Below are 12,500 nucleotides of genomic sequence, written 5' to 3'. Positions count from 1 at the left end.
GCTTCTGTTTCTGTGTTTTTGTTTTAAATATTTTTCCATCATAAGGATTTTAACGGTTTTCCCGATTTGCTGATCGAACAAAGCAACCCGGCTCAGTATGTGTATGTCGCGTCGGGTTCTAATTAATGTTAATTTTAAAATCCATTCGTCATTAGGTGGATACAAGGGCATGTTGAATAAAGAGTTCATTCAATGTTCCACTTTACTTTTAGTTTTGAATGTTTTATTTGTGTTTATCTTGCTTTTATATGAAATGCAAATGGAATGGCAAGCGAGTAGAAAATGATCTCATAGTTTTTAAAATCTGCACGATGGCGTACGCTTTGAGGTTTTGTAGGAGAAGAATAATAAAATAGACACAAAATTACGGTTAACTATTTTAAATGCAACAGGATTACTAGGATAAAAATTGAACGTCAATTGCTTTAACGAGTTTGAAAACTATTATTGCTCTAGCAGTGAATGTTTCCTGATAAGATTTGCGTTCGTTGTGATCCAAAACATAGAGTTACCCCAATATCGAGAGCGTAAGGTTATCAGTCGAAATAATTAAACAAATTCATCCCGAAAAGGAAACCTAAAACATACTGTGTTGTGCGGAAAGGGGAACATAAACTATATAAAACATAAAAATTCTTATTAAACAAGAACCTTTTAAAATTTCAAGAAAAGTGAATGTTATTTGTCCGTTAATTTCGCTCGATTAGCTCGCATCATATGAGTCATGCGGTATTTAAAACGATTTGCGTTAAGAAATGTGGCCGTGGCGAAGCCTGTTCCGTTGTGAGTCACACACCATAAAGACCTAAACCCAAATCGCATACCAAGCGAATCGGCAAGGACAATAATAACTGTTAGTAGTGCAAGCAACTGTATCGCAAGACAACTGCCCCCCCCCCCCCCCCCCCCCCCAAACTTATATGATACCATTTTCGTGGAGCAAACGATAGAGGCATTTGATATCAATGCGGCGTTGCTCCTTGAAGTTGTTAGTGCTAGTAGTACTACTGCGAAAAAAATGTGGAAATCTATCAAATTGCAGACCGTCATAAAAGAGGCCAAAGAGCCAATGTTCATTTAGCAGTTCATTGAAGGTTGGCTTTGCACAGGAATGGAGCAATAATAATTACGTATAAAGCTATCTACTGGACAAAATACAGTAATATATAACGGAAGTAAAAGGGACTAGAAGTAGTTTATGTGTTTGTGTCTTGGTATGTTGTAACTTGGCTATTGTGGTGAAGGCCACGGATACTTCATTGTTTCAATAGAAATGTAAAGAAAATATAGTTTATCAACTCTAGCAAAGGTTGTAGCACGAAACGGAACACTGAGTTTTTTGTAAAAGTTTTATATTCAATTTTTTACCTCTTGCAGTCCCCTTTCGTCATAGTTGTTTTTATTTAGCTTTGTTAATTAGTTAATAAACTTTAAACATCTCTTGTCATCTTCGAGGCTTGGTGAGTTGGTAATAGTTTCTGCGTTGCTGTATTTGGGATGCTGTGCACATTAATCAGGTAACTAGGAAACCATATACAATCATGCTACAACATCCTGTATTCAAATCGGTGTTCACACTTGGCACTCACGAGGCCCAATTATATGCATGGAAATACGCTAACAACGCAATAACAGACGAAAAAAGGTCAATGGGTGCCAACCGGCATTAGGCTCATTTGATTAGCCACGATTGGAGTTAGCACGGAGAATGACATAAGACGAAGACGATTCGCACACAGTCGCTAATGACCGGTGGGCTCCTCCAAGATTAACGAGCTTGCCACTAACGTCTGCGCACGCATCGGTGACATATGAACTTTGTGCAGAAATGACGACGAAATAAATTGTTTGTCGGAGCCTTTTAGGTAGTTTTGCTCCGATATTTTAGGGCAAAAGCTGGCCGGTAAAAAAACGGTTCATCATCTATCCGCTGATCTTCAGGTTTTCGATGTATTGTTGGGCGGTTTAAAGTAGCCATAAGTTTGGATAGAATATGGAATTTATTGATATTAACAGTTAAATAAAATGCAAGCTCTCGATCGCCAACTATTGTACAACTATTCTGCTGCAGTCGAAGACCGTTTTATTTCCTAAAAAGTAAGTACATAAATCATTCTAAGCTGGTGCACCTCTCTTATGCTTGGAGTCGAAATGCGACAATCATTTCTGCACCATATTCTGATGCCCTGCTGTGGACAAACTGTGTATCAACGTGCATCAGATCGTGGTTTACGCAGCCTCAAATAAAATAAAATTCAACTCACCACACGCGTACGCTATGATTGTTTGCTTTACACGATGTTCCATTTGGGAATTTAAACGCAACTGGGCTGTACAGCACCGGTGAATATACCGCATAGTTGTTCCGGAAATGTTGCTGACGCTGCTTTGTTCGACTCCAAAAACACGATTGTGTTTGGCACCACATTAATGTGCTCGTGGAGGCCCCCAAAAATTGCAGTAATTATGATAATAGCGATGGTGCCACTGCGACGTTGGCACTGCGACGAGCGGATGAAAGCGTTGTCGAAACGGAATCACACCATCCCATCACCCTGTTCGACGATGACTACCTCGCTGCCCGTCGCACCGCGGCACAAGGCCAGCTTCAACTGCCAGCGTTACAAAAGTGCAGTGGAGCGATCGCGTGGCGCACTGTGATCTTGGCCACATGGAAGGGGGCTTCGCAATGTGTGTGGCCGATTCGATATCATCTGCCAGCTGCGTCGCCGAAACACCTGACCACATAAAATACCTCCGATGGTGACAAGAGAAGAGAGCACACGCAGTTCAGGGAGTACGAGCACGCCTGCCCGAACAACATATCAAAGTGCATGTCGTAGGCTTAATCGATGCAATAATTAAAATGCAATTAAAATCATAAGTGTACCGGAGTGGTGACTCGGCCCAATGATGAAGCCACTTTTGGAGTGCAGGAACTTCACAGATTCAGGGGGTGTTTCTGTTTTTTCGTTCTTTTTCCCGCCCCTTGACATTCAATTTAATTTCGATTCCAGTAGAAGATTGACCAACCAGTAGCGAGGACCAATTTTGAAACACCATAGCACCCGTTATTCGCTTGGCCAGATGGTGGAGGCGATTCAATTGCGTTAATAAGTTGTATTGCTGATCGGATCGGATCTCGGCAAGTTCAATAGGGCCGATCAATTTCGGGTCTAGCCGTGCAAGGCAAACAACCGGTGATTACGGGGCAAAACCGGAAGTTCGATTTGGGCAGCTTCGATTCGGGTTACTTTCATCCGTCTGTGGCCGGCAGTCAAAGATTATGGTCTCATTTGCGGTGCGTAAGGCGTGATAAATAAAGGCACAATACGGGCGGATTGTGTGAGAAAATTAAACTCAAATCAACAAAAAAACAGCATCGAACATCGATACTTCGCTCAGTGAACAACAACGCAAAACTGCTTTGCCTGTTCATGCGATCGGCTGTGGTCCGCGGCAGTGGTATCAACGCGCAAGGGAGCATCGTTATTGATCCGCTTTCGGAGTTTTCGCGCCGTTCGGAATGGGGCAGGTAGTTATGAAGAGGCGCCACATTGGCTGAATGCTGAGTGAGCCGAGCATAGAAAGGTGAAACAGAAAACAGAAAAAAGACAAGATGAAATAAAAAAAAAACAGGTAAAATGAAATGTGATTCATAAGCATAAAGGCATTGGGTCAAGCTGCACGGGGGCTGCGTGGAAGGGGTGTCCGGAGCCCAGCGTAGGCCCATAAATGATTACGCTGGAATATGGTAAAATAGTAATTAAAATTAGTGTTAATTGATTTCATTTGGATGAAATTATTGTCACCATTAACATCGTGCTCACTCTATCGAGTGTGTGACGCATGCAAATTGCAAACCAGTGGCTGTATGTGACCATCGAATATTTCGGTTATTAGTGCGAAAGTCAATGGCCCGTGTTTCGCTGGATTATTATTATGCAATTCTAATGACATCTGGAGTAACGGGCAGGTTTAGGTTACGTTGACCGGCTGCTACCCTCGGCTGTGGCGAAAGTGGCCATCAGCGATCAGAGCAAACTATAATGGATTGCAGCTTGTTTAGAGTGGTTCAAACTATCTGAATCACAAGGGCAGAGCCAGCGAGCGTGGCAATTCATCATCCGGCACCACACAGACAGTATCATAAAATGTTGCATCCACTGCGGCACCCCACACCCTTAACCCTGGCCTTATCCACCCGCCCGATATGACCGGAAGCACATTCGACCTCGGATGCAACCCTTGCCTGGTAGCCTCGCAGATGCGGGCGGATGGGTGAAAAATGATTCGGTTTTCCGAATTTCGGAAATTAATCTATTTTACTGTCCACCTCTCAGGGTGCTGCGTCGTTCCGCCGTCCCCCCCCCCCCCACTCGAATTTTGCGTTAATTTTGAGCATTTACCACTGCAACACCAACCAACGAACGGACGCACGACGTGGGACCGTGTTTTGGGTGATGATTTGTTGTTTGCAATGAAATTTTAACTCCTTCCGATTATCTTCCGTGGACAGTCAATCATGAACGTTCCGGATTGCTAATGCGCGGTTAGCTGTGCATTTGTGTGTGGCTGTGTGCTGGTCAATAAACGCATGCCACGGGGCAGCACCTCCACCTCGCAGGTTCGGGATAGGATCTAATGGACGATGATTAGCGTGATCATTTTGCGTGGACGCTTGTGTGTGCATTGTGTTGAAAATTGATGAGATGTTTGAAGGTATTATTGATTCAAGCTATTATTGCTTCGCATAACAGTAAAAGCGGAGTACTGCAGGGCACTAAATGCTCCAGATGTTGTCGATATCCATGAACTCTGCATGTGCTTTTATTTGGTATCTATTTTGGCGATTCCTGTTTTGAAAGCATAACATTTCAAATTAGCAAGAAAATTATACTTTTCTTTCAGAAGCGGATATTGGGTTTCTTTAGGATTATCTGTGCTGCTTTTATTTGTTTGTTTGCGTTTTGCTGAACACGTGTTTGTTCAACAGATGGATATAGGCGTTGTTTCACGATTTGTTTTCGCTGTTTTACCTGTACGTTTTGTAATATATTTAATTTACTTTCTTGCAATTCTCAATTCACTTGGAATATAAGGTTTTCGCATGGCTGAACTAGATATCCTATCAAAAATTTGCCTAATTAAAGTCAGAATCTTTAGTCGATTTTGTGTGTTAAAAGTTTTCTAGCAATCATCATTTAGATTATGATTGTATTACATAAAATTCCGTTATTAAATTTTCTGCATTAATCACTGGATCTAGCCAAATCCAGTGAAAAGGCAACATCACTCGCATCTCATGCTCGAAACCTTCAAAAACGTTGATCGAACCCTTCAATAGTAATCAATCTCTAGCAAATCTCCACCAGCGGTGGCCTCCAGCGTATCGAAGACGCGAGCCTATGCTCCAAATTTCACTACGATATTGCTACGAGAAAGAAACGTTCGTTTCTCCACGGCACGATGGCGATCGTACCGCACGCAGGTGAATTCGGTTATTGTTGCATAACGATGTTGGGCCTCTCGGTGGACCGCTGCGATCGTCTGTCACCTCTCCGTTGTCACCGGTAAAAAGGAGAAAAAAAAACAAAAATAAAAGACAACGGAAAAGGGTGGCCACCCGAACCGCCCCGAACGCGATAACTGGGCCGCGATGGCCATTGGCGAAGGCCCAACGGTCCAAGACATACGCACGCAGGCGAAAGACGACCAGCGTGAGCGCGAGCGTGTGATCGCCCGCCGCTCGATTGTCTTTCGTTTTCCCTTTCGATTGTGTTGGACTCGGATGGACTGACGCTGGTCTGGCTGCTGCCTGCTGCCTGCGTTGCGTTGGTGTTCGTATAGGAAGGAGAAACATCCAAAAAAAGTTCGTATCTCGAGGCACGCTCGCGATCGCGCCGTTCCGTCATCCCGGATCAGTTGTCCGGCCGGAGGCGTATCGCGTGGATCGCGCGCATCGAATCATATCACGAGGCTTCCCAAAGATCCGTGGCGGTTGCGTGGCTTATCGTCGACCACTTGGCTGCTAACAGAAACGCAAAGTAGTGCAAAGTCAGCAGAAGCAGCAGGCAGGCAGAGTGGCGCACCAGTACGGTCCAACGACCTTGACGATAGTGAAGACGAATTTACAGACATTTGCTGGCGTGTTAATTTCTGCAGAAAGTGTATGGGAGTGTCCGGTGTAGGTGCCCCAGATGATTGTGTAACCAGATCGATCGATCGATTGAAGTGGGAGGTGATCTGGAGGGTGAAAAGCGTCAGCAAACAAGGTGATATCGTTTGACATGTTGTAGCCGTTAACAGGAGTGCGAGTGATGCAACGCTGATCGCTGAACGAAACGCTCGTTCGAAAACAAGCACACCGAATAGTGGCCACGTGTGTTCCGGTTCTGCAGAAAGCGTTTGCGTGTGCTTGTTTCGTTGGCATCGAAAGATTTGTGGCCCACCTGGATTTGGGAAGTGACCTCGAGCGAGTGTCGTGAAAGGTGATCTTTTGCGGTGCGAAGAAGCTGAGCAACAGTGCATCAAAATGGAGAAAAAAGAAATTGTGCTAGTGACTGGTAGGTGTCCGAGAAAGAGCGCATGAATCTTCCTGAATCCTTTTTTTAAGATAATTATGTAATTTAATAAACATCCTCTTCACGTTCGACGTTCTATTCCAATGCATTAGCAACATCAGCACGTTTGTAAGAAGAATCATGCAAGGAACTGGATTTTATCCCACAATTCTAGTGCGCAATTCAAACCGTCCACCCCTACCTGGTGGAAAGAAGAGAGACCTTGAAACCACTGATGGTGCATTCGTATGCACCGATGCACCGGTCCGCTAAATCAGGTTTCACCGAAGGTGTCATTTCTTTTCGCTATCTTTTTTATTGGTGGACATCATCAGCGGGAAGACGATGACGTCTACGTTGCCCTAACCTTGAAGATGAAATGCTCGGAAGACACCCCAATTTGGAAGGGGTTTTCGGTTTCCTGTGCGCTCCCCCTTTTCGTGCACTACGAGACCTTACGGCATGCTGAAGCTGTAGCTAAGCTGGTCCATCTTAGCACGCTCTTGCCCAAGCGTCGATCGCGTCGTCCGCGTCGGTTAGTTAACAAGCTGGCCCGCGCACGCCTGCTGTTGGCTTAATCTGCATCTTACCACACCGAACGGTACGACGAAGTCGAAAATATTTTCCATCCAAAAGCCTGCCTGTCATTTATCTGTGTCGACGGTTGGAACTATCGAGCTGGCTTCGTTCGTTCGGTCGTTCGTTTGAAATCTTATTGTTACTAAACCAACGGGCTAGCAAGCCCCCGAAAAAACGGCGTCCGCGCTGTGATGCTGTCGAAATTGGATTTTGGTGGTAGGCTGCTGGCTGCTGCTGCTGTTGTTGTTGTCGATTCCCCCCACCCGCAAGAGCCTTCTCACCTTGGGGCTGCTGCCTGAAGGTGATCACCGCCGCCGTATTCCGGTGGACTTTCTCGAATGGTGCGATGGCCTGCGATACGATTGCGTCGTCGCCGTCGTCTTCTTGTGAGGTTTTGGGTTGTTGCGTAAAAATTAGCAAACTTCAGCCCACTGTCCCACTCGATTGGGGCTCTTTCGCTGGCTCTCTTATCAAGCTGCTCTCGCGGTGTGGCGCATAATTACGTCCGCCGATACGGGGTTTTTCTTATCACAGGCACGGTGGATCAAAAGCCTTGACATGTGCGGTCCAGTGGATTTGTTTTGGATAATGCTCCATCGTCGTGGTGAATTAATTGGCGTGAAAGTTGGAAATCTAAATAATGGCACTGGCGTGCAATAAAATAAAAAGGCAATTCACGGATAGGCGGATATTACAACTCTAAGAAGATGATCGATGATCGGTATTAGGAGACGCAGCACGATTGATGACACAATCGCAACGCCTCATGGCCTACGGTGGATGATGATTTTTTTAAATTTTAAACACGCGCCGATGCCATAGAATGATCCTCATCATAGTCACCGCTGTCGCAACAAGCCTATCGTGGAGGTCCAGCGTGTGTGCCGATTGAAAGGTGGAAGTCGGTCGCCAGTAAAATTCGCTGACACACGCCTTGACACCACAACCGAACATCCCGTGGCCGTCTGGCGTCTCATCGAAAGTCACAGCTAACTTAACACGTTGAGTTAAGCGAGGGAGGCCTCGCAAGCCTCGATCAACCCTCAGGGCGGACGTGACGTAGCACACAATCTAATAACAAAATTCCTTAATTTTTCCTCTCCACTGGCCACCTTTTTTCTAGCGGACTTTTTCCTTCTTACCTTGCTCCTTCTTGTCCTGCTACGTAAACGCCCATACGGATCACCGGGAGTTGTGACGTGTGCAACATTGATCATTACTCATTTTCGACACCGAAAAATGGACGGAAAACGGAATGTCGATGAAAAATGTTGGAGGTCACCGTCGCACCACCCTTATCGCCAATCACTCCACCTCTCCCAAGGCAGTGATGCTGTGCAGGGCAGGTGTCGTTGGTGTGCTGAGGTGCAGGTGGTGATGGTGGTATGTTAGAATAAATCATAAAACGCACGCGTCAAATGTGACGTCAACCATGGCTAGTACCATCCGTCCTACGGGCCCTTCCACACGATACACGACGATTGGATTTCTGTTCTTTTTTCTTACCGTTTTTTTCCTCACCTCACCGGTGGAACGAGCAATTCATCTCTTCAGCCGTTCAGCGTACCCGCAGCCCTTGGCAGCGAGCGAGTGAAAAGCGTGAAAAACTCGTAACATCCAATCGGGGAAAAATGGCGAAAGCGACAAATGGAACGAAAGGCCTCGTCTGGTCGCCGCGAAAGGGACAACGTTTAGCAATCGTGAATTCAATATTCAGCGAAAATCCTATCGGTTAAGTAAACACGCGGTGGCGGTGGTGGTTCTGGTGGCGTCAGGATTGATGGTGGTGCGAGGATTTGATGGTTGGCAGGCATTTTATTATTGTTAGCGATTGTTGATTTGTGCGTCGCCACGCATCGCCGCTGCTGCAACAGAGGAGCGCGTCCCTTGGGACAGACAGGAAGAGACCGATTGGGTAGTAGAATGCCTCGTTGATCTGTAGCAGAATTCTTGTTATTCTGGTCTGTTGCGGGGAAATTCACAAACGGCCACAAGAACCACCCTGAAGATTTTCAAGCAATTTTGACCAGAGTTTACAACGAAAGACTGTACTAAACACTATTCCACAGCAGCCCCTAGCAACATTGGCCATCGGAGGATGACTCTTTAAGCCCTGCTTCGTCCTGGAGTCGCTGGAATCGTCGCGATAACGTCGAGCGAGCGAGCGAACGAGCGTTGGGCAAAATCAATTTATGCCAGGCATTAATGGTGAGGCCAAGCGATCCGTTTGGTGTTTGTTGACGTCGACGCGCTCAAGCGGCCAGAAAATATCCAAATTAGCATATTAATTCCATGGGCTCCGAAATTCATTTACTTCACCATCGGCCATCCGCAACAGATTGAGCGCGTTCGCGTAGACCGCGCAGAGTGAAGCGAAACGAAGCGATCGAATCGTGGTACCGGCCGTGAGGCGACCGTACAGCACAAAACCGGGTGCCACAAATGGCACTTCCTTCCTTTTCGGTGGACCAAGGCACCCAAGCGCGGGAGTTGACGCTAGGAACCGGGTTCCAGGGTTACGATCGGAGCCAAGTAACTGGTGATGCTGTGCACCATCGTTCCATCGCTTGCGTTGATTTCAGATGATGGATTTCCGGTCGACGCGACAAAACGCTTTCCCTGGAATCCTTGAAACCGATTGCGCCCGTTTGTCGGAACGCACGATGCGATGGAAAGGATTCAGAAGTCCGGACAGGAGCAGAGGGATGCTGTGCTGTTCGTCTGCGCTCCGCGCTCCGACGGTTTATTTAAAATTCAAATAATGTGTAAATACAAAATCAAAACGACTACGATGATGATTCTATCAACATAATGAATCTGTAATATTGGCACCGCGAGAACCGAACCGAACCGAACCAAAGCTCGCTCGCTCGCTCTCTCTGCGTTGGGCTTGGGGTGTTGGGTTGGAAATGATTCCTCCATCCATCCCCCTGGCCGACAACCGGCCGGGAGTGTTGAAGGGAACGCATTTTCACTTGCCATCCCAGAGGGCGCGCCATCGTCATCATCGTCGTCGTGTTTGTGTACTTTGCCGGTTTGATGCGCTCCGGTGGATCGCCTCGTCATCGTCACCATCGAGCGGTGCGTTCGAGCACGTAGACTGGAACCCTGGTTGGTGTGTCCTTTTCCCGCAAGGCCAACGTTATCACACTTTTGCTAGTTGTTGTTTCGGTTGGTATTTACTTTCGCGCAGGAACACAACCGGACGCTGGATGCTGCAGTAATCACATGTCCAGGGCGAGCCACTTTCCTGCCCGTGTGGCCATCGTAATGGTGCGCGATGGCAAATGGCGAGTTGCAACATTTTATTTGAAAATGAAATCAATGCAGTGCAGTGCTCCGCCCTTCCTCCACAAAATCACCGATGAATCGGGTGTATATTTACGAATATCATTATGAGCGTCAGCATCGTTAATGTACACACATTTGCCTCATTGGCCCCGGTAGTGTGTGCTAGGGTCGGTCTGTGCCTTAATTAAGTGTGACTATGGTGTCTGGGCGTTTAATTATTCGCGTAGCCGAACGAATGGACGCGACCAACTTTCTGCATGGTGCTGTTTTAACCCGATTTGGTTACCAATCTCTGGGTGGGTCTTTTGGGAGGCTGGTAAATGGAGTAAGGTAATTGCATGTGCGCACCGGTTAAACACTACCTTCTGGAAAAGGGAGTCAATGAGAACTTCCAGTTGCCAATCACCTCATCTCGGTTGCCAATCAAAATCGGGGCACAAAAGGGTATGATATCCGTTGTCTTGCATTTGATTGGCAGCTTTTGTTTTATTCACCCTCTGGAGGGAGTTGATTCATGGAGCTTCGATGTCTTATTGTGACACAAAGGTTCATGTTGTTGGTAGAATTTGAACAACTTCGAGCGCGTAATCTTTCCTCGAAGCATTAATCGAATGATTCGGTAGACAGTTATCGAATGAAACAAACAGAAATCATTTCCAATAGGAAACGCTTTAAAAATGAAGTCCAAGACTACATGATAGTGTAGGTAATTTTTACTTTACTTTACCTGAAACGTACTTTTAAACTATAACATTTTTCGTGTTATAGTAGAATATCTTTGGCAGAGTATTTTTTATACCGACCTAGCATTACAGATTTATATAATAAAATGATTTTTTATCAAGAACTGCTATACTATTCCTAAATGACTTCCCCAAAAATGGAATACCATAAAATAACACCAGACAAAACGAGGAGAATCAACTTGCCACACGATTCTTTTCAACTGGAACATATTTTTTGGAGCATTCCTACTCCCGGTGCAACGATTCAGGTAATGCGTCACATTGTTTACAGACGACAAACAACCAATCCTCCGATGATGACGATGACGATAACGACGACGCTGTTAGCGTTGCTACAGCGAAGTCCTTCCTGAACCATATCGAACCAGCTCCAAAAAGTGGCGCGCTGTGTTGCATGGTCGCCAATGGAGCGCCGTAGGAAGTAGAAGCGAATAGAAAGAGTTTGCTGACTCCGGCCACTTTGCGTAGTTTATGCATCGGAAGGAATGGTTTTGCGCGTAGCCAAGCTATTCTGTGCCATGGTTGCTCGAGCTTAAAACAAAGTAAAAAGAGGCCAATCGTGCATTGAAGAGACGGGTGATAGTAGTTGATGGGCTCGGTCTTGTGGCGGGGGGAAAGACATCGGAATTCGGGACATTCATTGGCCAGGCGGGCAGGGACGGTGATAAGGAAAAGTAAATTCATGTATGTATTTACTGATCGTCAATCCAACGATCGCTGTGGATACGGCTATTGTTGCCTCAATGCATGGTATAGCTGCGGAAAACGTCGTAGTCGCTATGGCTACAGACTGTATTCCTCAACTGAATACCTTTCTCCAGTTCTGACTATTAAGATGTAATGTTTGATTATCACGATTTAGACCGATTGATAAAACTGTTTAATGTCCATGATGTGTTAGCTTAAGGGGGGGCTTCGGTAATTTCTCACCAAAACAAGGTTCATTTTTTTGTTTTTTTTTTGTGAAGAAACCATTCAACCTTATTCTTTCAAATGAATGGCAACTTATGGAAAATATTTGGTTCTATTTTGGGGAAGTATTAATAAAAAACTTCATCCATGGCATCAAATTTAGGCAGTCGTGTCTTCGAAAAGATACTTTTTATGATTTTTTGTTGAATTTCTTATTTTTCGATTTTTGGCAGATTTTTGGAGTTGAAAAAGTGATGCTTTTTGTCATTTTTCCTAAAAACACGATTTTTAAAGATTTCTTTAAAAAAAGTATCAACAATTTTCATGAAATCTCGGCGGGGCTGCCTGGCAAAGAGTGTACAGATTAAATGTTAAAATTTTCGAATCGATTGGTCCAGTAGTTTTAACG

At 45.5% G+C, this 12,500-nt stretch overlaps 2 protein-coding genes across 2 annotated transcripts in view; both read left to right on the top strand.

Moving 5' to 3' along the window:
* Nucleotides 1-205, top strand: part of LOC126576695 (protein rogdi) — a 4,454-nt gene extending 4,249 nt beyond the window's left edge. Inside the window, exon 6 of the mRNA XM_050238000.1 lies at nt 1-205. This exon is cut by the window's left edge and continues 1,364 nt beyond it. The gene's annotated coding sequence lies outside the window, so the exon portion shown is untranslated.
* Nucleotides 206-6,381: 6,176 nt separating this feature from the next.
* Nucleotides 6,382-12,500, top strand: part of LOC126575949 (3 beta-hydroxysteroid dehydrogenase type 7) — an 8,689-nt gene continuing 2,570 nt past the window's right edge. The window contains exon 1 of the mRNA XM_050236964.1: nt 6,382-6,566. Within this exon, the coding sequence (XP_050092921.1) occupies nt 6,536-6,566 (31 nt within the window). The 5' untranslated portion in view covers nt 6,382-6,535. The remainder of the gene's footprint in view (nt 6,567-12,500) is intronic.

Source organism: Anopheles aquasalis, chromosome 3, assembly GCF_943734665.1.
Source record: "Anopheles aquasalis chromosome 3, idAnoAquaMG_Q_19, whole genome shotgun sequence".
Classification (NCBI taxonomy): domain Eukaryota; kingdom Metazoa; phylum Arthropoda; class Insecta; order Diptera; family Culicidae; genus Anopheles; species Anopheles aquasalis.
This window is presented reverse-complemented; position numbering and strand designations above follow the sequence as displayed.